Consider the following 26,265-nt stretch of genomic DNA (forward strand, 5'->3'; position numbering starts at 1 on the left):
ACCAAGCCCTGAGGCACTGTAGAGGTTAGAAAGGAGATGAAATTATTTTGATAATAAAATGATACGAAATTCTAAATCAGCCAGACACACTGACAAACAAACTTGCAGTCCTGTATTTTTCGCCTGCCTCCCAAGGCTGAGGTGAACATTAAATTAGAAAAGTAGATGTGAAGACACATCAAAACCTTAAAAGGAGCAGGCTCTCGTGTTGGTGGGGGTGCCTACTACCTGCCAGACACTGTATTAGGCACATAGGCTGACTCCTTATCTCAGGTAAGCTTCACGACAACCCTGCCCAGTAGCTGTTAGGGATCCCACTGCCCCTGGCAGAAAACTCTGCTTCCGTGAGGTCAGATAACCTACCCCAGTTGACACAGTGAGTAAACAGCAGAGCGCGCTCAAGGGCCTTTGTCTGCCTCCAGAATCCTCCGGAGTCCTCTTGCTCCCCCTTCTTACCAGACCTGGCTTCTCAGCGGGGCTTACTTTAGAATCACCAGGAAGCCGTCCAATAACCGTGATGCCCTGACCCCTCCCCACAGCTATTAACTCAGATTCCCTCAGGCTAGAGACTTTCTAAAAGCCACCAGTACCCAGGTGACCACTGTGTTGGACTGCCCTCTGTGTTGATGTGCATTTATGCACTATTGTGTTCCAGAAAAATTGCAACATAGGATTTTACCCACTCATTTGTTAATAAAAGTGGCCATTTGTTTGTACTGACTTGTGAAAAACCATGGTTCTCTTAGATACATGAAGTACTCACAGGTTAAGGAAAACAGAGGAGATGAGAAAAGTATCATTATTTCCAGAAATGGCTTCCAGGGCTTTTAAATTTCTTCTTCTGCCTAAAAGCCTCCTAAATGAGGCCCTAACTCCCCAAATTTTGTATCACTCAGAATAAATAAAAGGCAGGAGGGGGTTAGTAGGACATCACGTAGTCAAGTTCAACCATAGAAACCTGGGTTAATGTTTTTAAAACAGATGGATGTAGGGGGGTCTTGGTGGCTCGGTCAGTTGAAAGTCCGACTTGTGATTTCAGCTCAAGTTATGATCTCATGGGTCATGAGGTTGAGCCCCGTGTTAGGATCTGTGCTTAGCAGGGAGTGTGCTTGAGATTCTCTCTCCCCCCGCAACCCCTTCCCCTCTGCAAGCTCTCTCTCTCCCTCTCTCCTGCTCTCTCTCAGATAAACCTTTAAAAAATAAAACAGATGGATTTAAGGATAAATAGTGCTGATTTCTAATCCCCAAATCAAAATTGCCTCATTCTTTTATGTCAGGAGGCATCTCTTCTGAGGTTGGTTTTCATTATAAACATGGTACCATGGAGAAGAAAATGACTGCCAGAGGGTGACTGATGGCCGTGTTGACAAAACAAAAAACATGTATTAAGAAAATACTGTGCATTTGTGTCCCGGCTTAATCACATTTGCCACTTACCTAAGACTCAGAAGCCTTCCAGATGTCCCACTATTCACCAGTAAGAGGGTCATCAGAGCAAAATTTTAGGGAGCATTGAGTTTAGAGAGTGGGAACTATACCAGAATCAGTGAAAGCACGTGTTCTGTCCATCAGCTTCTCTTTGCTTCAGACTTAAAAGATTGGAGTGTTTTACTTCATTTATATGAAGACATATCTAAAAAATTCCATAAAATTAAACAAGGCTTTCCAGAGCCAGGGTTCAGTGAGTTCTGTTCGGAGCCAGGGGCCAGGTCTGTATTGGGGATCATGTTCTATGTATTCTGATGACCTTGTGTTATTTTTGCCGTATGAAAGCCTCAGTCTATTTTGGATATTTTCACATCCTGTGAGCATGAATAGCAGCCAGATTTTCTCTTAAAAAGACAAAAGATTCTTCCTTCACAGCCTAGAAAAGGGAAAAAAAAAAAAAAAGCAATCTCAAACTACTTCCTACCCACCGTGTCTCCATAAATATGGTGACCCCTCCAGGAAGGCACAGCCAGCATTTGAATGAAGGCTCCATGGCTCAGGTCTTTAATTCATTCTGGAATTCCCTGCTTGCTAATTATTCCTACAACACTGTCAGACAGGTGAAGGTGTACCTAATCTTCTGAGGCAGAAACCTTCAATTGGTGGAGTTAAATGTTTCATTGTCAGCATCTGGTGAGCCGGCTCAGGCCATTCATTAAACGTCTTTTCCAATCAGAACATACCCGTTACAAAACAGAAATAACACCAGCTGCTCATTTTGGTCTTTTCTTGCATCTTTATTTACATACAACTTTACAGAAAGCGATGGGCTTACAGCCCAGGTAACTGAAGACGAAAACACCATCTTTTCTTTTCCTGATGGGCCAAAAACCGTCGATCATAAAACTTTTATCTGAAGCAAGTAAAAGGCCGGCCAGCCAAGCACCTGTGTTGAAAGGAGTACCTCCTTTTTCCTTCCAGACTTCTCTTGCGTAAATATTATTTTTCTTAGTTTTCTCCTTCTGTTTTCAGTGTTAATACCATCAAGCATCTCTTTTTTCTGGTGTCCCACAGCACTGTGACGAATTAGCGTTTCAGGAGTTGCAGGCACAGGGTCAGGTTGAAAAACCAAGGGTGCTGGAGCCATTCTATATGCAACCACAGCCCCCTCCAGTCACGAGCTGCACCCAGCCTTGGGGAAGTTGGTCCTGACTGCTGCCTCGGGTTCCTCATCTGAGAAATGGAGAGAAGAATGGAAGCTTCATGCACACCATAGACCTGAGGAGTGAACAAATTGATGTTTGCACTCTCTCCGAACGCTCCCTGACCCAGAGCAAGCCCATTGTAACTACCTTCTACGGTCTGTCTTCTGCCTCACCAACACACAAGGGAAGGTCAGAAACATCCGTGAACTCCAGATGTGGCTTCTAAGTTCAGTACAAGATATGACTGCTGAAAAAATAAAACATGACCGCTGCTCTTTCATAAAGCTTTTTAACTCCTGGAAAGGTGGTTCTTTTCTCTTAATTATGGCCTTACACGTGTCATTTGTGACCTTGTATACTTCATTGCCCTGCCTTTCTGGAGCTAATTCTTCTTTTTGGATTTAAAAAAAAAAAAAAAAAAATGGAGGGGGGGTTCTGGTTTTGAATGACAAAAGTATGAGAAAAGTTGTACATCAGAAAAGAAATCTGACATTCAAAGCCTTCCCAACTGTAGAGGGAAGGTGGTTAGCAAGCAGCACGAGCTCCTGAGAGGAAAACAGGATGTTTGAGGCCGGTTTTGTGAAGCACGTTTGCCGACATCTCCTCTGGATTTTCAAGTGCCCCTTTCTTTCCCAAAGATAAACGTAGGACTTTTTTCAGGCCTCGGAGTTTAGAAGTTAAAATTCCATGCGTACCTGTCTGTTAAACCGGGGCAGGATGATCGTGATCCTGCTTTTCTGCCAAAGGTCTAGCCAAGGGGGTTGTCAGAGATCCCGGAGCTGCTGCTGTTGCCTTCGTAATCAGCCATTGGGAAACGCTCAACCTCTGTGTGGGTTCCATGAATCCCCACACTGGGACAGCAGGGAAATGGCCGGACAGCTCATATTTGCATATGTTACTTAGTTGTACCTCATTTTGGATGACTCTTGGTACAAAAAGGACAAAAATGTTTCCTTATGTATCTCATTACAGGAGCCATAGAGTTTCATAGCAAAGATAATATGGCAGGAGATTCTGGTTAAAGATGGAAGGACCCCAAAAGAACAAGGAAGCAAGTAAAATGTAAATCTTTGGCAAGAGTAAAGCAGCATAATCCGCATATTAAAATACCATGGAGAATTTGAGCCAAAGACCGGTCGTTTAGATGGGAGTGAATGACGATTTGTGACATCCTTTCGCAGGAATCTGCAGGAAGCTGACTTGCCAGCCTTTGGAACATACCAGAGTGGGTTTGGGGGGAGTCCTGGAATAGCCAGGATTATAAGCAGAATGCAGTTGGGGGAGGGGGGCTGTGCAGACTAAATACCTCCTGCTCCAAAAGACCATACCTTAGGGGTGCTCTTAACTGATCCAACAGGCCTCAGATGGGCAGCAAGCCAAACCATACCCATTGACCTAGAAGTAGGGGGCCTTTGTTTTTACCCCTAATAAAAAACAAAAATCAGAGTAACCCAGATGTTCACTGAATCCATTTGCCTAACCACTGTGGTCCTAGCGGCAGTGCTGCATTCCCCTACACCACCATGTGCCATGATTTTGTTATTGGGTAGAATTTGCTCTTTGCCTAGATTTGGCATGGTACTATCTTCTCTCCACATTAAATGAGTAAGAGCATTCACCCCTGGAAGGTGGTGAGAGGGGGTTGGTTACCCATCAATTCACTGTACTTAGAAGAGTGTCTGACACATAATGCACAAAGACCTACTACTTACCAAACTTTGAACATTATTTCACTTAGCATTTATTTTTTTTTAAACCTACAAAGTAAGTACTTTTTATTGATGTGAAAACTGAGGTTTAAGAACTTGCCCAACCAAGGTCATGCAGGTGGTAAGTGGTAGTAGACATGGTACTCTAACCCAGGGCTCTCTGACTCCTGTGTCAGGCTTCTTACCCCCAGCCCCCTCCCAGCCCTGTGTCAGGCTCCTTAACTGCTACACTGACCTGCCTCACGTAGGCTATGGGGTATAATAGATTATCAATCACTGCATGAAAGTGACAGCTATATTACTGAAAATTAGCCTGCTTTAAGGAGTATCCTAACTGAAAGCCTTTTCTAACCAAATTCTGAAACTGTTGTTGTACTTTATCGTGGCATCACTTTGTGCTCTAGAAATGGCATGTAATTGCTCTTTTGTTTAGTAATTGGCATAAATTAGTGCCAGTGAGTTTGACTTCCTGCGACTATTTGTCTCTAAAGAGAAGGACTCTGCGTGTGTGTGTGTGCGCGCATGAAGGAGACACAGAGATTGGCACTTCGTGATCCTGGAGAAGAGTGTCTCTGTTCTTCAAACAGTGACTGCCTTCCTAGATTATGTTATGATTGGGGAGACCTTCTATCCCAATGACTTCTAAAGGCAAGCACTGTCTTTTCCGAGAGATTGACTGAGGAAGAGATAGAATCCAAGTAACAATGTGTGGGACATTTAGATAGTAAACTTATGGATGTTTCTAACTAAGAACAGACTAAACAAAAGCGGGAAATCACCATGACAACTGAGGAGAGAAGCAACTGGATTCCAGATTTGCCAGCAGCTCTCTCCAAAACTCGGTGAAAAGTCTGAGAAAGCCTTTAAATGGAAAATAAGTCATGTGAATTCAGGCGAATGAACTCCTGAAAGACAGGAAATGATCCAGGTGATTGGAATATATGCAATCTTAGCTAAGTGAGCATGGAAGTGTAATATTAGTCTTCAAGGGATACAGAGAGTGTTTTTCAACGTACTTCCTCTCCTACTCCACACTTCAGCACTACTTTCAGATTTCGTGTTGCTCGGTCAGTCCAGTTTCTTTCCTTCCTGCCGCAGCAAATTTTATGCTAGGAAATACAGTCCCGTCTGCAAGCGGTGTGTGGAGGCGTTCTCTCTGCAGTCCAGCAAAGCGACTAGTGTTCGTTCTAGTTAAATCAGAACTTTTAAATAGGAAACCTTACTTTAGTACCTATTCCTAAATAACCATTTATCAAGTAGCAGTCCTGGGCTTAAATACTGCAGATTAAAGGAAAAATGTAATAATTTGCCTATGTTCAGGGGAAAACAGAACCTACCCTGAAGAAAATAATGGCAGCATGAGCAAATGCCACATTATCTGATGCCAGGAAGAAGAGCGACTTCTTTCCTCAAAAGAGGAAGAAATCTGTAGAGAGGCCACCCTCGGGGTGGAGGAAATAGAAAGCGGAGCCTGAATGAACCCACAGGATTTAGGCACATAAGGAGAAAGGGCAAGATCCAGCAGAGGCTCAGCTTTTACAGAGACAAGAAAGTGCTAGACCTGAGCCAGTGACAGCAATTGGCAAGGGAAAGTTGGGCTTAATGGAGTTGGCACGTTCAGCGATTAGAAGTAAATAGACTGAGTTCCAATTCTGCCTCTACTGAAATGCGTGATGTATGATATGAGGCAAGTCACTTAACAACCCAAACCCTGGTTCCTCAGGCTTAAATGGGAAAATCACTCCTACTTCACAGGCTATTATGAGGATTAAATGAGATACTGTAGGCAAAGCACTTGGCATGCTGTAGATCCTTACAAAATGGCGGCAGTAGGAACCGTTCTTCACCGAAGTTGAATAGGGAGAGAATGTGATGAATGGGCACTGGAAAGTCATCGTAATTCTTGAGCAGGCTGTTGGCTTTAATTAATGTGGGTTGGGGGAGGATTAATCTGGCTGGGGTTTTGGAGGATTGATGAAGGGAAGAGTCTGAAGACGGGGTGATGTCAGGAGGCTGTAAGAGTAATCTTGGCTCGATTTTCTGAGGCACTGAATTAGGCAGGTGGCAGTGAAAACTGAGGAGGAGGGAGAGTGGCAGATGGAGGAAAGAATCCACAGAATTCAGTGGCTTGACCGAGGAGTAAGAAGACAAATGGAATTAGTCAAAGATAATCCCCAAACTCTGAGTTGTAGAAACTGGGTAAGCCAGTGATAGAAAGGGTTACACAAGCTGTGCTGACACGCATCCCTCTGACTGAGGAAGACTGAGGTGTCAGGGCAAGAGCCACCAGAAGGTGAGCCCCAGGCGTAAGGGACCGTGGCGGTGCTACCGATCTAATAGCCCCAGTAATGAGGACAGTGCCTCACATCGAGCAGAGACCCAAAAGGTATTTTTTAATGAATGGACGGATGACGGAGGGATGGTGAGAACATGGGGCGCCCACCAGTAAGTGAACTGAACAGTTTTTATATTGTGAACAACAGAGCAGCTTCAGTCTTCAGCATGGGTTAAATAAAAGTCCATATTTAATCCAGAAAGAAAAATGTTTCTCAAGAAAACATGAAAACCTGCCCATCCAATAGGAAGTATAAACTCATGCAACTTGAACGTTGATACAAAGAGAATTTTCTAATTCAGAGAACATAAAATAAACATATTTAAAATAGGGGAAAAAAAAAAAAAACTTGTTCTTATATGTATTATTTTATCCTTTCCATCCTGGGTATAGGATAAAAGAAACCCCTTACTTGCTTGTTAGAAGAAGAAAGCTCTCACTTGAAGTTCCTACTTGGCAGATGTCAGTTGAAAGCTCTGCTTACGGAATATGCTGGGGTGTCAAACTCTGTTGGATAATTTTAGACGAATGTGTCATGTGTGACATGGAAATATGGTGTGCTGTACATTACTGATTTCCCAAGTGTTTGGAGCAGGCAGTAATGTGCTGGGAAAGTGCTCTCTATCCACACAGTGTACTTGTAGAGCAATGGGGAAATGCTTTTGGTGGAAATTACTTTAGTCAGAAAAAGAATCCATTTACAATATGCGCCTTCTAACATCTTTCAGACAATGCATTGTATTAAAGAGGCATTTTTTGATTAATGTTTTATAAACACTTTTCAGCATGACAGCTTAAAGCCCCTGTAAAATTGTAAATGTGTGCATCGTGTTCACTTCCATAAAGTCAAATGCCATCGCATAAAGTCTAGTTGGATCCTGTCAACCACGGTGACACAGAATCCGTACCTGGGAGCATTAAAATTAATTTGCTTCATTTATATTACTGCCGTGATAGCAAGATGAAAAGAGTCCTATATTTAAATTTTACTTTAAAAAGAAAACTCTTTCTAGTAAGTTTGGTTGGTTTTTTTTAAATTATCGCCATTGTTTTTCTCCTACTTAAATAAGGTAGTGAAAACGGAGTGATAGTCTGCACAGTAGATTTATGACGGGATCTGGGAAAGGACAGATCCATTCACTCGACACATTTCTTTTAAGCACCTACTCTATGCTCAAAGATGAAGGAAGGGCCGGTGGTAGTAAGTGCAGTGAACACTAGGCTGGAGGGTGTCGCAGGTTGGGTAAGCATAGAGTAGAAAGGACCTGATGGCCAGCGTGGGACTTTGAGGATGGCATCCCGGAGGAGGCGACCTGAGAGCTGAGGGCTAGAGGACTGGGTGAAGCGAGATGTGGGTGATGAGCATTAGAGGCCAAAGGTGCTCCTGTGCAAAGGCCGAATGGATGGGGGGCGGGGGGGGGGAGCAGCACAGGGCCTCCTCCAAGCTGGAGCACAGAGTCAGGCATGGGGAGGAGTATGACATATAGAGACGTAGAGGGATGGCGGCCAGGTCAGGAGGGTCCCCGCGCACCGCACTTAGAAGCTCTCCTGGGTCACTGACTCCTGAGGGGTTTGACAGAATCAGATTTTGTGCTTGCTCTGGCCACAGAGCGGGAAAGAGCTTAGACAGGACACTCCTATAAAGCCAGAGAGACTGGTATGGAACCCGCGTGGGAATGCCATTGAGAGCTGACTGGCCGGAGGAAAGCTTATGGGGAGAGGGTGGGGGTGGTCACTGGGGCCTGGGTCACTTCACCCAGGAAGTCACCTCGTGCAGAGTCAGGTCACATTCTGCTCCTGGCATGCCTTGCCCTTTCACAGAGCCATTCAGCAATTCCAGAGTGCTGACGGAAGGAATGAATGATCTAGCGAGTTGTTCAACAAGTGAGTGAAGAGGAGGAGAGGGGGCACATGTGCCCCCTTCTGGCATAAGAGCTGCCGCTGGAGTGTGATTTGACTTGAAGATCCCATTTTGCCCAATTCATGACCAAGTGGCAGAAATCACCGTGCGTTGAGTGCAGGGGTACCTGCAGGTTCCTGACGTGGCTCTGTTGAATTTTGCGCTGTCATACTGATAGTGACGGCAACGTGGCAAAGATGCCCTAGAACTGACATAATAAACTCACTGCTTCTGAGTGATGGCCATCAGGGCAGGGCACGCTCGACGAGGGAGAAGTCAGCTCTCGCTCAGCATCTCCCAACTTCTTTTCTACACTGACCTTCGAGGAAATGAAAATGCAAACTGGAAGCCCTCTCCCGGGGTTGGGGGGCTACTGAAGGGAACACAGGGAAAAAGAAAGATGAAAGATGCAGATAATAGGGGATTGAAAAAAAACGCTAATAATTGGAGAGGAAAGTAGAAATAAATGATAGAAAAGTCAGGTGAGTTTTAAGACCTGAAGGAAAATAAAGGTACCTGAAAAAAATAACATGTCACTTGAATTGCTGGGGTCCCCCTCCCCTCACCAAGTGATTGAGCTGTGCATCCCCCCCCCAACCCCAGGAGAGGGACAAGCAAGGACACATGACAGCCACTTGGGTCCTAAGCCCCGGAAGCTAGGCTGTTTGTTATATCGTGCTCAATCCTATCTTTAACATTAATCGCTTGGATGGCTAGTGATGGGAAATTTGATTAACGATTAACAAGGAGGTATTGCAGGCACGTAAGGCGGGGAGGAGAAATCCTATTCAATTCGGCAAATGTCTGCAGCTGCTGCTAGTCATCATGGATCCCTTCTCTCTGTCAAGCGAGGTGAATAACTGTAATGCCAGGCAAAGGGAGAAATGCACACCTGTACCACCGCCAGGGTCAGTCAGGAAAAGACCAAGCACTTTCTCAACCCAGGAAAGATTAAGCAGTGTCCGAAGGGGGAAGAGGGACAGTGAGGCTGCTCTAGCAGCCCCAGACCCCTCCTCCTCCAGCCTTCCTCTAGCGCCCCTGCTGGCAGAAGCATCCAGGGAGCCGGCAGCCAGGCAGTGATGTTCGCAGAGTCCTGAGCATCCAGAAGGGTGCGTTTGAAGATGAGTTCCAGGTGCCGAAGAACCAGCGCAGGGCCAGAAGAGAACTTCATGCAAATTGCGGCGAGGATTCCAAGAAGGTAGAAGGTCACTTGTACACGGGAAGCTTCTTGAGAGTAAGGACTTCGCTACATCTTCCCGTCTGTGTGCCTAGGCACTACGGGGGAGTCTTAGCAGTCACTGAGGTTCTCAAGCTTATGAAATCACAGGAATGTCCTGGTCTGGGTGGCAGGGGATGAGGTCTTCTGCTTCTGGAAGGGTTTCTGCTTCGTTTCCAAGAGGAAGGAGTTCCAAAAGAGATTCTGGATGAGAAAGTGTTTTTGTGTACCAAAATGCTGCATTTCTGCTTAAAGAAGCTGCAGCCCCCGTGACATGGTGAACTGAAGACCCCTGAGACCTTGAACCTTCCCTGGCACTGAGGGCTGGAAATGCAGGTTGCCCAACTTGAAATTCAGACCCCTCCACCTGGGACAGTTCCTGACCCTGAGGTGTCTCCGTTTCCTCATCAGTAGCATGGTGCGAACACTAGTTTTTCTCAGCCTCTCAGGGTCATCTCAAGGCTTCGTCCAGTCATGGGAGAGCACTTGGGCAGCATGTGACATCTAGTAAGCTCTCACTGCATGCTAACCAGGATGGGCGTCATTATTGCCAGCTCTGTGTACCTACTTCCCCACACTAAGGTGAATCTCTGTTGTGGCTTACCTTGAGATACCTCGTCTCTCTTGCAGCCAATTTTTGGTTTACTGACCATAGTAGCAGAGCCCACTTCAGCTTAAGAATGGCACAGAGCCCGAATCTTTGCCTAGAAAGGGTAGCTTGAGTGATTTGGCCTAGCAGCCATGGTCCTTGAACTTCGGGTCAGAAACCCCCACTGTTCTCACTTACATGGACAAGTTTCTCCATATTCTTATCATTTGCTCCCTTCAGCCCTGTTTTTACTGCTCCCTCCACCCTGTTCCTGAACGCCGTCCCTTTGGGCCAAATAACCTTCCCCAGAAACAAGAGGAGGGTGCTCAGCTCTTCTTTCCTCATCATGATAACTTCCCAGGATCATAATATCAGATGCTGCTTTTTGACTCTCAGTTGATAAAGTCTACTGTTTCTTTTAAAAAAAAAAAAAAAGGCTCTTTTGTTTTTTATATTGGTGAGAGGACAGAAAGTGCAAAACTCTAAGCATGTACTTTCCAACCTTTGAGAGAGAGATTGTTGGGGACGAGTTAAGTGTTTTCAGTTTATGGCAATGATTTGTGAGGCTATGAAAAAGAAAGCGGCTATGAAATACATTTTTGCATAAAGGTTTGAAATTTATTAGAAGGTAAAAATAATTGAAAAAGCAGAGCTTTCCTCAGTGGGTTATAATAAAAAGTTATTTATGTGCCATCAGTGTGCATGTTTAGGAGGTTGGGTCCTTCTCAGAGGCTGTTCTCAAAGAAACAAGAAGGAAGCTAAGCTATTCTGTTGAAAAAGCTGACATACATACACGGTAATTCTGACAACTGGGCCATATTAAAACAATTGGTAATAACAGTCAAATTGCTGGTGTCTGGTTTCTCTTATAAAAGCTTAATAGGTACACACTATAGACAGCTGTTTACAAAATCTGCAGACCTTGCCCTTGGTGTAATAGAATGGTAGACTCAGAAAGTAGTATTCGTTTACCTGAGTTCCATTAAGACCTTCACTGTGGGGTCTAAGCATTCAGCCCTAAACTTAGAATTCACCTGCCGTATAATAGCTCATAAAGTGCTTTGAGGTCATTGGCCAAAAGAAAAGGCACAAAGCCTTTATTACTGTTCATTTAGCAAAAGTACCCTCCCAATTAAAATGGTATATATCATATATTACCTTACCATATCCTTTCGATTCTCACAAGTGAACTTTGGGACGTGAAATAATGTCAGGCAGGCCTCCAGCAGCCTGTTTCCCTACTAAGCAAGGAAAGATCCGTTTTGAATCTCTGCTTTACTCATGTTCTTCAGTCTTCTGAGAAGCAATGCCTCTCCTCCTTGTAGACAGCCTGCTAATTGGCAGTGGGAATTAGTGGTGCCTTTGAATACTGACCACCTTTTTCGTTTCATCTGTCTTGGGTAGAGCTTAGAGTTTTCTGCAATGAAAGGAAGAATGGAAAGATTTGATGAGTCTGTTGAGACATTCCCTATGAACACATAGGGGGAAAAGATGCTAATGACCAAGTCCAGAGCTCCAGTTTTAATGGGGTGGGTCTTTGGTTTGATGACAGACTGAATTTACCTCTAGATTTTCTGTCTTCGTTGCTCCTCAGGAATTCCAATGCTGAAGATCGTGTTTGCGGGCCACGAGCACCTCTCTCTAATATCTGTGCCCTTGCTCATATACCATCCAGTTCAGATCCTTCTGGGAAGTGTGTTGGTGCCCACAATAAAGTCTTGGATGGTGTCAAGGCAGAAGGTGAGACTCTGGAAAGATCTCATTTGAATCCAAATCAGACTGAAATGCTATTTCTGAATTTTAGCTCTTCATATGCTTTACCTTTTGCTAGCATATCCTCATCCTCAAGTACATATTTTCTTAACCAGTCATCCTAATAATGATGCACTGATCCATTTCGATTTGAAAAGGAGGACTGAGGGTTCCCTATTGTATATTGCTATGAAAGTACAGCTACACCCAAAATGCAGTTTTAAAAAGCTTTTTTTAAAAAAAAAATCCACTCATATTGGAGGGCATAGTGCAATGCAGTAAAGGTGAGTATACTCAAAATACCCGTGCCCCTCCGCTCAGGTGTACCCCTTCTTTTCCCCAGCCCGTCTTTCCTGCATGTCCTGATTTCACATGCCTTTCTAAACGTGATAGCACCAGCTTTATCTAAAATGTCTACTTTATCTTTAATTTTCCGGACACCTAGAAACTTCTTTGCACAGCAAAACTATGTATTGGCGCATTTAAAAAATTTACTTAGCCACGGAACGTACACAGTGTCAATTTCACCACTTCGCTCAGAGTCTTGTAACTTATTCGATATCCATAGATGTGATTTCCTAAATTAGCAGCCAACATAAAATCAGGGTGATTCATACAAAGTTTAGATGCCGCGTATACCATCGGAGCATCCGTCGGGCTGGCTGCTTCCCAGTGGCTCAGAACTTACAGGACTTCTCTGAGCCTGGACACAAGGTGGCAGCTGTTATCAGGAGAAGAGTAGGAAAAAGAGAGCCAGTGGCGGGGGGGCCTGCTCTGTGTTGTGTCATTAGGGTTCTAAAAGTGGGATAGCCACACTACCACCTATTGAGCTCTGTGTGTGCTGAGCACATCCTGTCTTCCCCCGCAGGCATGGACCTGCAGGCTCAGCCGCCTCCTCTCTGGGAGCCCTTGGCTGCATTATTTCACTTCTCTGTACCTCAGCTGCTGCCACTCTGAGACTAACAATAATTTCTGCTCTTCAGAGTTCCAGAGGCTTCTCTGGCATATGTTTGATAAAAGCTAGCTGCTGTAATTATCATCGTTGTCCTTGTTTTCATTCCTGTCTACGGCACTGTAGCAAGTTCTGCTGTTGCCATCAGACAGCTCAGGAAGGAGGCTGGGGGAGTCGAGCAACTTGCCGGAGGTTACGTGGATGGGTTTGTCAGTTCTAGAGGCGGGACTCGAACCCTGGTCTGTTTGGTCCCCAACATCCTTCCCCGATACCACAAGGACACTCGAGACTGAAGGAGTGCCCTAGATCCCCAGGATCCTACCGGAACAAGTTAGCCCACCCAGCACCTTCGTTTATTTTTCCACTTACCAGAATGGAAGTGATTACCATTCCTTACTGGGTACCACTCTGGGCGCTGTCCGCCCAGAGTTGGTAAAGGAGCAGTTTAGTACCTTTATAGTTCTATCACTAGTTATCCCTTTGAAAACTTCCATTTATATCGGTCAGTGTGTATGTGCACTGTGGGTCACCACTGATACACAAACATTTTGGCAAAGAATGAAAGCATTTAAAAATCCTAATATTCTGTCAGTAATATGAAGTTGTAGTGAACAACAAATTAAACAGAATGAGATTGTCTTCTCAGTATTTAAAAGCAGACTGACACAGGCATTTCCAAAAGGGAGGCTAAATTGGACAATGCTGTTCACTCTCCTTTTGCACAGAAACCACTCCAAACCCAGGAGGTGTTGGCTACCTTAGAATAATCCAGAAAGGGTGGAATATTTTCCCATCCCATTTGACCACAAACATAAAGGCAAACAATCAACCATAAGGGTATCCATGAGTATCTCTTCTGCTTTACAAATAAGGCTGATTGAGACACCCCCCCCCCACCACCCTCCAGCGCACAGCAGGATGGTATAAGCAGCCGGTTGGGGCTGGAGAAGGGGCAAAGTCTTCTGGTCCGTGAGGGGGGCAGGTGGGCCTGTTTGTGTCCAGAGGTTCGGATCATTGGTTATGTAATGTTCTCGGGGTGGGCGGGCTTTGTCTTCCTTCTAGTAGCATAAATTATCTTGTGTTAATTGATGCTTTCATTTTGTTCATAGATACTGTCCAGCTCTGAACATCATGTTGTCCTTTCTTATAGGGAGTGAAGTTGACGAGACCAACAGTATAACGAAGGAGGCACTCTTTATGCAGCGATGTATATTTGTACAGAATTGTACATACAAACAGTTCTGAAGACTTGTACTTGTGAATGTTGCTTCGATGCATATTTTATTTTTTTACACAAGAATATGATAAAAAAAAAAAAGTTTAAGTGCCTTAAAATGTATTGGACAGGAGCATTATTTCCAGAACCTACTTTGTTGGTTACTGGCAAGGGTGGTACCGTATTTTGGAGTGGTTTAATTATTTTTTTTCTTTCCAAACACGGGAAACCATGATCATGACAAAAAGCAAATACGCTTTCCTCGTACCACCTTTGGTGCAGAACAACCCTACGCTAGTTACTGTGCTGTTTGAAATGAGGTCACACCATCAGGAAAATGCCCTTCTGATGACAGTGAGAATTTCCAAAGTCTTATTCATGAATACTTTGATTTACTGTGTGATTCTTTGTTTCTACAACTGTGACATGCCTCTTCCTTATCAACTCAGCAGGGGTCATGGATTGCATAGATGCTGAAAGGCATAAGTTATCTGCATTTCTTGACATCATTCTTTAGACATTCCTTCAGATAGTTTCCACAGAGAAATTCCTCAGTCCCATTATAAGAGATTGTGGTGTTATATGTCTTAAATTTATTATAAGCTGCTTCAAAGAAAGAGCCTGATGTTTGAGTTATAAGTAAGTGAAGTTTTGAGGTAAACTCCAGGACTTGGTAGTCAGGATTTTTAAAATTGTATTTCAGATAGTTTCCCTTTTTCTGCCACAATTTCTTTTTTACCTGTTTTCTAGCACACTTGCAAACTCCTAACAGCCAAACATGAGACTTAAAAATGTTCCAGTTTGAGAACAGCAACAATTAATGATGGATTATGTTCACATTCCACAACTGAGACCAAAATTTTTTCTTGTTACACAGATGTCTGAGCACAAATTGCCCCTTTTAGCCAGAAGCAGCCTGTTTCATCCTTGGAGTAAGCACACTTAAGGCATTTGAGACAAGTTATTAATGAAAATTTCCTTGGCAGATTTGACAAATGTTTGCTGCAATTTTTTAAAATTAAATCATATTGTTCTTATGAATAAATAAAAATATAAAGGTCATGGACACAAACAAATGTTACATATACACATTCTGTCTAGCCAGATGGAAAGAAAAATGGGCACAGAAAATGCAAAACCATTCATTAACCAAAAGATCAAATAAAACAGTCCCCAGTTGGGCATCAGCTTTCAAAGGAATATTCAATCTTTGCTTCCACTGGGGCTAGACAAACTTTCACTAGATCCAAATAGAGAAGAAAGCAATATAGAGAATTAGGGGACGCTGTTCCTGCCCAGCATTCTGTCACATCCTCTCTGCATGTCCTTTCTTGGTTTGACAGACAGTATTGGCATCCTGGGCCACACTGACGCTGACTGTGGTCAGCAACAGAAAAGATCATTCCTTTGAAACCTACCAGGTTTACCAGTGGTATAAATTCATATTATCGTCACAACCAGGTCTCATCTTGTGTTTCTTCTAACCATTTCAATATTACTGAAACTCATAAATTTCACAAGAGTCATGCTCAATGTAAATGTTAAGGCCAGCGCTGGACTCTGCAAAAATCTGTGGTGGACAGGCTGTTTGTCAGAATTTCACTTATATCTCAAACTCCAGTAATTTTGCTCAATACTTTTGATGCTCAAAAATGGGGCATAGAAAGGTTTTCATGTTTTGTTCCTACAAGTTTCTTGGAATTTTGGAAGCAGTGGGGTTGTCTGTCTATCTGTCTGAGCTATAAAATTCTTTCTCCCTAGCATTAGAATACTGATTTTTTTTCCCTCCCCAACTTATCTACCTCTATTGTCTAACACCTACAGTAGGTGTGATTATGGGATAAGGTTCAACTGAAAATGCTATAACGTGCTTTAAAAAATGTGTTTTGTTTTCAAATAATCTCTACATAGTGCATTTTGGTGGCTTGAGTGATACATTTATGCCTATGTCTTTTTTTACACAAATACTGTGGCATATTTTTCCATAAAGAATAAAAAATAAAATCAAAATTTATTTGTAATTCATGCTTATTGGGATTTACTTATTCACCTCAAAATATTTTATTATTATGTTATGCACTGTCAGGCTATCCGTTCATGCATTTTTTTGTCTAAATGTATTTGTGAAGGAAATACATTAGATTATATTTATGTTTACTAATTTTGCCACCTGGGTTTTTTTTAAGTGGTTGTTACAAAATTGGATTTTTTTTTTTAATGGGAGATGTTAATCTTTTCATGTGTTCTTTTCTAAGTTTTAAACTTTGTATTTTTTTTAAAATTCCCTATTCTGTTTAAAACTAACACACCTCTGGCTAATGTTCAGTGTTTGTTTATGCTAAATACCAAATTTTTACAAAAAGATTGGTGAAATAATAAAGTGGATTATTTATGATGAATGGAAGATGGAAATAATTCTATGATTAAACAAAGATATTTCACAAATCACGAGAAAACCTGTGGCTTATTTTTAACCTGATTTCAGATGCAGTCATAATGCCTTCTAAGTCTATCTCAACTTTTCTTTATTCATTCTGGCACTCTTGTAGCATTTGTGTTTAAAAACACATAAGTTTCATAATCGTGCAGGTATCCATGTCATCAATACCTCCACCACGGTATCATGTTAAAATCCAAAATTCACCCTTGCTTTTTTGGTGAGAGTTGTTTTCTCTGCAACAGGGTTGACAACCAAAAGAGAAGCACAGCCAACAGAAGAGACCAAATTTAAGTGCTCGGAATTTTAGGCACCCTTGTCATATGTAAAGGGATAGAAAAGACAAAGCCTTGGAACGCCTCTTCCAAACACGGTGTTTCTTTACAAGCGCCTCACCTTGTGTAGAACTCCATACTCGGGTCTTCTTCTTTGGCTGTCTTCTTGGCTTAGCAATCCTCTTCTTCCTGGCAGGCTGTTGGAGATGCCAGCCCCCTCCATGACGTTTTCCTGCTCTGCCCCCTCGCCCCCAGCCTGTGCCAGACTTGCTCCCTGTGACACACCCTTAGAATTTGTCCTTCAAGTTCTGAAACCTTTGCATCGTCTAATCATGACTCTGCATTTGTCTCCTACAGCATGGCCCCCATTTCTGTTTCTCTGCAGTGCCTACCTAGCGCAGTGCCTACCTAGCACAGTGCCTGGTTCAGTGCAGTACCAGAAAACACGCATTGATTTTCTCAATTGTGATCTTAATAGGTAGGACATGAACCTTCAAAATGATGAAAGAGCGCTTCCCTACATATAGATCATTACTAATTTGCAAGGAAAACCGACTGCTTTACGCTGTTCCTATCTGAGTAAAACTGGAGCTGCCTCTTGCTACTCAGAGAAATGCCTTACTTCATAGCTCTGTATATAGAACTCTCCAAGGTGACATTGCAGGTGTGATAAGCAAACAGCTTCCATCATCTCTGCTCTGAAAGCACAGTAAACCCTCAATAATTCAAGCTAAATCAGGTTGGGTCACTCGGAATTAGTGACTACTTTATATATGCATGAAAAATAAGAGTTTCCCTTATAGGAGTTTTAACACGCTACGAAGAGTAGATACAGATTACTATGTTTATCATCCTATCATTGGTTTGTAAATAGACATAAATGAAAGGTCTTATAAGAATTTATTCTCTCTAGCAAGCCAATTAATCTTACTTACACCATAGGACGGTTTCTGAAATGTGAGTAAAATAGAACCTCGTTTAAAGGGGGAAAAAATTTCTCATAGAGCCTGGGAAACTCATCTACAGAGCCAGTTCTGAAAAACTGTATCGAACGGTAAATGACTGTCACTAACAATCTATCGGGGCGCATGTGTTTGTGGACACGACCACAATCCATGAAATTCCAGCACAGTTGTGAGACATCGAGGGTCCCCTGGATGATTTCAACAACTCAGAAATTCCAGACAGTCGGAAGGAAGGAGCGCAGGGTTTCTGTGAAACCAGGCCTTAGAGTCCGCTGACAGGAAAAGACAACACACTGAAGAGGTCGATCCTAGCCTCCACCGGACACATGGATCATTCCCTCAATCCCCACTGTTTCAGATGTGACATCCTTGCCACGTGGTTGATCTGTGCCCACTACTGAAAGTTCTAGACTCTGACTGGCTGTTCACAAAGAGCACCACTGTCAGCCTGGCATCCTGGGCTGGTTGTGCCAACGTCCTCAAAACCCATCCTGTATCTTTTCCACCAGGATGTGTCCACCATGACTTCCTACCTGGGCCCCACTGCTATAAGCATCTCATGTGTGGTGTGTTCTGACCACACCCCTGCCGCCTTAGCCGCCACCCCGCAGCTGTTCCTGAGAAGTCCCGTTGTTGGAGATGTTGGAGATGGAGCAAAATACCGTTTACAGCTCACCTCTCTTTCGCCTTACAAAGCCAAAGAGACTGGTGTGACATCCTAGGTTTGTTATGAGGATCAAATGTGATAATCTCCACAAACAGCTTGTCACAGCTCCTGCCACGTGGCAAGAACTCAGTAAGTGGCAGTGGTTATCCCTGCCCAACAGCGGATGGGACCTGGGTGAACCATGCTGGACATGTAGAGTGAGGTGTCAGGCTCAGTTCTGCATGACTTCTAATTATGCAAATGACCTCTTTACAAAGTCCACTAAATGTCACTAGTCAAGTCAGGAAGTGATCAGGGCATGAGTCTTACTCCATCAGTTAATGAAGATACCGGATTCTGAATTTCAAGACGGTTGCAGCAATCCCTGTCTTCCAGCAGGGATAGGAAGGTCCTCCCAGCCCACCACTGCTATCTGGCTTGTGCCATTTTCTGCCTCCTCCAAAGAATTCCAAGCAGAAATTTGTCCAACTTCCCTAAAAGCCCTGAGTCTGGCTCAGAACCATCCGATAAAGCACTTCACAGACAGAGCTGCCCCCATATTGATTCCGATTGACTACTGCCTGCCTGGGATGACTTCTGGTTTGGGGGCTGCTCCCAGACCCGGCACTGCGGTCACTGCCCTCTCAGGGGGCCATTCCTTGAGCTCCCTGCGTCCAGGCCGAAACATCCCCTCTCCGCTCGAGAGTGCTGCCTGTCCATCCCACTCATCCCTTTAAGGTTAACATTTCCAGGAATTCTGGCATCTGATTTCTCTTCCATCCCCCACTCCCAGCCTTTCCCAGTGCCTTCCCCACAGTTCTAGCATCAACCACCTTCGGTAAACCAGCAAGAGCCCCGGGATAGGTAGCCTTACCTTTGGACATTCCCACATAGGTATCCTCAAGGCACCTCCAACCGCATGCCCCTGAAGCAAAGCCAGCCACCTCTTCCTTTCCCTGCACTCAGTCCTCCCCAAGCCCACCTCCTATGTTGCCACAGCCACCAGGCCTGGTGACCTCCCCCAAGACCTTCACCTCTCCCTTTTCATCTTCACTAGTCACCCAATTCTCTGGATCCTACTACAAGTCCTCTCCTGAATCTCCACTTTCCTCACTCCCTGCCACTGTCTTAAAATAACCTTAAAAATGTTACTTTTTTCCTCCAATAATACCTTTCTCCAATCCAGGGCACATTTATCAATCGCCTTCCACATGCCAAGAGCCCCGCTAAATGCTTTATGTGAATCACCCCTCTTAACCCTTATGACATTTTTGGCATTCGTGTGATCATTCCCATTTTACAGATTAGAAAGTGGAGGTTCCAAGAAGCTAAGTTCCAGGTGCCACTGCTTATAAGTGGTAAAGCCTGGATTTCCTCCTGGGTTGCTGACACAGCCAGCACCTGTGCTAATGATTCCCCATTTTCAGGGTCTCACCACACCCCCCACCACTGTGAGACACAGTCATCGGTTATTACCAATTGCCTACTGGATTTCTTTACTTGCTATGATATCACTTATCAGGTTGTGCCAGACTATCTTTGTCCACATATCTCTCCCCCTCTAAATTAATCATTTCTTCAATGGAGAATTTGTTTTTTCTTATCTCTGTAACCCTGATGACTAGCAGAATGCTTGCCTGATATTAGGGACCTCAATAAATGTTTATTGAATAATGAGTTAACCTGTAAAGCCCTCCAGATTGCTTTCCTGATTCTGGGGGGGGGGGGGGCAGGGGACAGATGTCTTCTGATTATGAAACACTATTTTTGGAGAGTAGCATGTAAGTGAATTATCACTCAGTAAATGGAAAGCATAATATGAATCAATCTACAAATGCTTCTGAAAGGACTTTTTTCTCTTCATGAAAACAATCAATAAAAATAATAATGACAGTTTCAAGGCTGGAGCATCTAGAACTCAGTATCCCTCTCCGATGCCCATCCCTTGTTTCACCATCTGCTTTGGGAGCCATCTCTCTGGCTGCTGTCTGTGCAAGGGTCCTGAGGTCAGGGCCAGACAACCAGCCTGGAAGAAGCATGTAGCTTTTGGCCCCAAGCTCATCAAAGAGACCCTGACTCTCTGCCCTTCATCTCCCTTCTGCTTCTCACTCCCCCAGGACACATGCATCCCTGCTTGCCCTCCTAGGACATGAACCACTCAGCCCCAAATGCTAAGTGAGGATCCAACCAAAACACAAATGGCTGAGGAGCGTGCATGGGCAGATGCAAGAGAGAGCACTGGGCCAGGCATAACAAGGCCAGGCAGGCCAGTTATTGTAGAGGGAGCCCTACATCAGGGCCTTTTACCTCTGGGTCACTGGTTCAAATCCAGCCAGGCCTCGGCTGACAGAAAATCATTACCGGCTCTGTGTCAGGTTGCTTGACAGATGGAAAATGAGTTTCTGTCTCCATCCAGCACACGTGTCCACATCACACTTGGCACTAAGCAGCTCTCGACTCTGTGGAGACAGAAGAAAAGTCAGGCGACAGTCACCCTGGTGTCAGGCAGGTCCCTGAGGTCAGGCGAGCCTGCATTTCAGCGTTCTCTGTGTGTGGGTCTGACAGCCTCCTTGTCTCAGCCCTTTCATGAGCGCTTTATTAATCTGCTTGTATTTTTTATTTTTTTGGTCTGAAGACATTGTTTAACAAGTCGTTTGAAGTGCTGGAACAGCTAAGAAAATCTGATTCTGCGGCATTGAAAGATGAGCAGCCAAATTGGAATAGAACGATATCTAAATGGACACTTTTCTCCTTGGCTGGGCCAGGCTGGGCTGGGAGACCGGGTGGCTGAGTCCGTCCAGTGAAAGGTGTGGGGCTGCTGGGCAGGGTGGGCTGTGCCACCGCTTTACCCCCGAAGCTCCCTAGTAAAGGGCAGTAGGAGACAGTTCCCTTGGGGCATTTGATTTTCCTCTCTTCTTCCCTCTTAAGAGCCTTAAAGCCACTGGTCTAAAGGCACTTCAGGCTTAGAAAAATCCTCCTTCCCTTCCTGTGCATAGACAAGCACTGCCAGCCCCTCGAAAGGGTGTCTACCAGACACCCACACACAGGGCTTTCCTCATCACAGCTACGTAGGAGGAATTCACACCCAGCGCCGGAATGGTTCTGCCAAACACAGAGCACAGTCTCTCTTGGCTGCGTCTTTCTTGGCCCCCTCCCCTTCACGGGGGCTGTGAAATCTGTCAGCGCCGCGCCACTCTGGGGCCATCCCTGGAGACCTTCACTGTTGAAGGTATTCTTCTTTTTAACTCTTTCCAGGATCGCCACCGAGCTGCACCCCTCCTGGCTCATCCAAGAAGCCCCCAGTCCTCCCAAGACTTTGGCTGTGAGCAGGATGAGCCCCTTCAGCTGTTTGCATCTATCCCCAGCAAGTTTGCTGTCCGGGATTCCCTGGGCCAGCAGGAGGCACATTGATGGTCTCCTCTATGAACGGTCTAGAGTGTGAGAGCAACAGGTCCCACGACTGTGCAGTTCACCTGGCTTGTGGGAACCTGGCTAAGGCGTGTGGAAGGAACTTCTGAGTCATCTCTGAGAGCAAAGAACCAGGGGGCCCATAGCCAGCTTTCTGTCCCTGCGAAACCCACTTTTCCCCTCCCTCCTGTGTTCCTCAAACCCCACTTGTTAGGACAGGAGCCTGGAGTCGCCGGACCCGAGCTTGACCTCACCTCACCTCTTGTTTGGTTGATGTGGGGAGAAGAGAGGGGAGCACAGAGGAAAGCACAGGGCTCGGGCCGCCGTGGCACCTGCCTCTCTCACTTCCCGGTCTCCTTGTCCTCTCCTCAGAGATTCCTGAAGCAGAAAGAACCTCCGAAATGCCCAATTTGCATTTTTCATTCTGTTCCCGTTCTCTGTGGGACACAGCAGCATTATCAAATAGGGACGACCCCAATTGTATCTGTTGTTGTTCACATACACCACAGTTTTAATGCAGAGTCCCTGCTGCATCTGAATTTCTGCGAGGGCTGTACCCATATGTGCACTCACTGTTACAGCATATGGTGTTACTTTCCTTGACAAACTGGACAGAAGCAACTTGTAAAGCTCTGTGCGTGTGCGTGTGTGTGCGCGTGCGCGCTCGCACCTGTGTGCGCGCGCACCTGTGGTTTTAGTTACAAAGTCATATATGCTCATGGGGGAAAAAAAAATCGGAATGGAGCAGAGCGAAAGCGGGGTCTGCAAAGCACGCTTGGGAGACCACTGCCCCCCCCCACCCTGCCCTTCTGTCCGCTCCTCCGACTCCCTGCACCGCTGCAGCCCCCAGCCACAGGGCAGCCCTTCAGAGTCACCGGCAGCCGCCTAGCTTCTTCCCAGAGTCCGCAAGGCTACGTTCAGATGCCCCCGCGGCCCCTCCACAAAGAGGAACTGAGCATGAAGAAGCCTGCAGCACAAAAAACCCCGGGACGGAGAGAAGCCTTTTGAGGATTGCTTCTGTGCTCACGTGTGGGAGGTCACCGAGGGGCCAAGGTCAGCAGCAGGGAGTGGCTCCCAAAAGGAATGGGATAGACACCTGCCTGGCAGTCTGGGCCTGAAGCAAGCCGTGGTCCTGGGCCCTTGGGCTAGCCCTGATCTTCCAGTACGTGAGACATCTCCAGGAGGGGCCCTCCCTGCTGCCCTCCCCAGCCTCCCCCAGCCGGGCGAAGCTCTTTCCACCCTGAGACACACGTGTACACAAAAAGAAGCAGCCGCCTTTGTGCTCTCCGGCTTCCTTCTCTAGCTGTGCTTCTGGGAGAATGAGGACGACTTCCAAGTGAAGGCCAAGGGCTTGCCTTGACATTTAGAAAGCCTGTCTTTGAGGAAGGGCGAGAAGCAGCGTCCTCTTGGTCACTAGCCCCAAGCCAGGAACAGGGCAGATGCTCTGCGAAATGATATGCGGAAGACCGTGAACCGCTTCTAATCCCAGTCCCACCCCTGTGCTGTGTCCGTCGCCAGAACGCCACCCTCCCTGAGTCTGGTTTCCTGCTCTGAAATGACGAGGACGAGGACGGTGACACCTCCCGGGGCTGTTTCCGGGATGGAATGAGGTCTCTCACATAAGGGAATGACGTTAACTCCAAGGGGTCACAGGAATGTCAGAGATGGGAGAGCGAAATCCTGTGTCTCAGATGTGGCCCAGCCAGAATTGAGGTTTTAGTGGCTAAAAGCTGTTCTAATGGACCCATTGACATTCTTCTGTTCATTGGGTAAGAAAATTGTAAGAATAATTCCTTCCACCCCTCCCCCACCTCCAATAACTCAGTGGAGTTATGTCTTTTTGGGGTGCAAAAAATATCTATTTTTCTAACACGGACTGTGGAGGGTGGGGGCGGGGAGGCTGCTCACCACTCTCCTGGACCACCCTGGCTACGCACAATCCACACAGCGTCCTTCTAGCACCCAGACTCCGTCTTATTTACACTTATTTACATATCGAGCGAGATCTCCATGGCTGCCTGCCCGGAAGCCCTATTTTTAATTGTTGGCCACCCAGCTGCCCCCGACCTTTCCTGGCACTTTTCTGAGGATTTCCGGCCACTGCTAACTTATAGGGGAGGGCAGAAGGTAATCTCCTTGGAGGGGAGATCCGCCAAGGCTGAACTCCAGAGGCCCCGAAATTCAGCATCTCACAGCCCCTTTTGCAAGGTGAGTCCCAGTCTGTGGGTGCCGGTCCCCCACGGAGCAGAGGGGGTTTGGGCTCAGGCTGGTGGGCAGGCTTAGCCGCTTGGCCAGCTGCATCCCACGTGGACAAAAGGACAGGGGAAGGGGGAAGCAGCTGCCTGTTCGCTTCCCAGCTTCCCTCTCTGGCTGCGCTTCTAGGAGAATTAGGAAGAGTTCCAACTGAAGGCAAAGGCCGTCTGAAATTTAGACAGACTGGGTTTTTTTTTTTTTTTTCCTTCTTTTTAAAACACAGCATTTTCCTAGACCGAGCAATAAAATATATATTGATAAATATTTTCCAAGAGTGCCCTCTAGTGGAAATCTAGAGGCAGGAGCACATCTTAGGAATAAGGGACTTGGATCCCGAACTCCTGAATAAAAATAAAGCACATTTAAGCAAGACCTCCTTCACACGTGATCTGGAAACATATCACATTTCTCCCACGAGGCCATAAAACGTCACATGGCCTTGATTGGAAATGAAGGCTGCCTTAAGTCTTTAAAACGAAATCGTGCTCTACTTTTGGAAGTGGAAACCGTCATGTTCTATGGACAGAATTTTGAAACTCTAACTGCAGAAAAAGCATGGGGAACGGGGCCACAAAACAGACCCATTGGTCTCATTTCTAGGTGGCGCATGTGTTGCTGGCTGAGTGCTTTTATTTGGACTGTGGGGGAAGCCAAGGCGGCAATAATGTCCAGCCCCAAAGGCCACACACACTGCTCGGTTTTTACCTTGGAGGATGTGGGACAATGAGTCATTTGTGCCTCTTCCTGGTTCTTCCTGGCCAAGGTCAGCTTTCCCACTGGAACCGAGCAGCTTGGCGCAGGGCCCGAGCCGTCTGGAGCTTCTGAATGGTGATGAGTCTGTGGACGACAGGCTGCGCCCCCACCGCGCTCCTGGGGGGCCCCCAGGTCAGGCTCCCAGGCAGCCCCCGTCTAGTCACAAAACCTCACTCACTCTGCACAGAACAGCAGGAAGGGCCTCCTCGTGGAAGCCAGAGTCCCAAATACAGGTTCCCGGGCCACGTTCTGTGAGAAGGCAACTCAAATGGCTTCTGGCCCTTCTCATCCTTGCTGGGGAGCCTGGCAAAGATGATTCACTTTTATCTACTTGTGTGGATTCCAACTCATCTCACAACCACTGCTACTGCTTGTAGTAATGAAAGAGCGGCTGGTCATTTATTTCTCCATTCAACAAATCTATTTTGAGCACTTCCTCTGTATCGGCTTGTTCTAGGCTCTGGCCACTGAGGCAGATAAGGCCCTGATCTCCTGGGAATTATAGTCAGGGTAGAGATGGATGACATAGAAGACATCGTGTTGAGGCTCTGAAGGGAACTAACAAGACGTAGAGTGAGGAGCAAAGGGCGAGACGACACACTGATTCCACCTGCGACTGAATGTGTGGTTTCGCTAGCTCTTTCCAGCCGCACAGTTTGGCCTGTGCCCCAAAGAGGTGCCGAGGAGACGCTCCTGCACCAAACAAGCTCAGCTCTCGGCCCACACCCCAGTGTTCCTCCTGAGCCTCCCTCCCAGCAGTACCTCTCCTCCTGTAGCCCAAGGGACAGGTCTCCTGCCTCAGAGAAAAGATCGCCCTCCACTGATGCAAAATGCGTCACCGACCAGACCTCGAGCAGGACCAGGAGGGAAGAAAAAGCCACCAGAAGGGACTGCTGACCCCTCAGCCGCCGGCGGGGAAAGTTACTAACACACTCGGGCTACACGCGGCAGGGAGTGTGCTGACGGTTTGAATGTGATGACGAGTAAGGGGATACCGGGATGAACTGTGCGCCAGGCCTCTTTGAGAAGTGGACATTGAGGCAACGATGTGTGCCAGCTGTTTATAGTGTCAGAGACAGCAGATACAAAGATAAAGAAAGTTCTTCCTGTGCCTTCAAAATGTTTGGAGCCCCGTGGTGAAAAACAATCTCATAGGATTCAAACAACAGGATTTCAAAATAGCCCTAAGTTCTATTGCTCACAATACACCTGTCAAGCAATTCCTA

The 26,265-nt window shown here is 45.8% G+C and overlaps 1 protein-coding gene across 4 annotated transcripts in view; it reads left to right on the forward strand.

Annotated features, from left to right (window-relative positions):
- The window catches only part of SLC10A7 (solute carrier family 10 member 7), a 254,159-nt gene extending 237,407 nt beyond the window's left edge, over positions 1–16,752 (forward strand). For 2 of the 4 annotated variants that reach the window (XM_013059153.2, XM_013059150.2), the window contains 2 exons: positions 11,977–12,122; positions 14,196–16,752. In XM_013059153.2, the coding sequence (XP_012914607.1) occupies positions 11,977–12,122; positions 14,196–14,243 (194 nt within the window). In that variant the 3' untranslated portion in view covers positions 14,244–16,752. The remainder of the gene's footprint in view (positions 1–11,976; positions 12,123–14,195) is intronic. The other 2 variants (XM_004758018.3, XM_013059154.2) reach the window with 1 other exon arrangement.
- The last annotated feature ends 9,513 nt before the right edge of the window (positions 16,753–26,265 follow it).

The sequence above is a fragment of the Mustela putorius genome, unplaced genomic scaffold (genome assembly GCF_011764305.1).
Source record: "Mustela putorius furo isolate JIRA1106 unplaced genomic scaffold, ASM1176430v1.1 tig00000242_pilon_pilon_pilon, whole genome shotgun sequence".
NCBI lineage: Eukaryota > Metazoa > Chordata > Mammalia > Carnivora > Mustelidae > Mustela > Mustela putorius.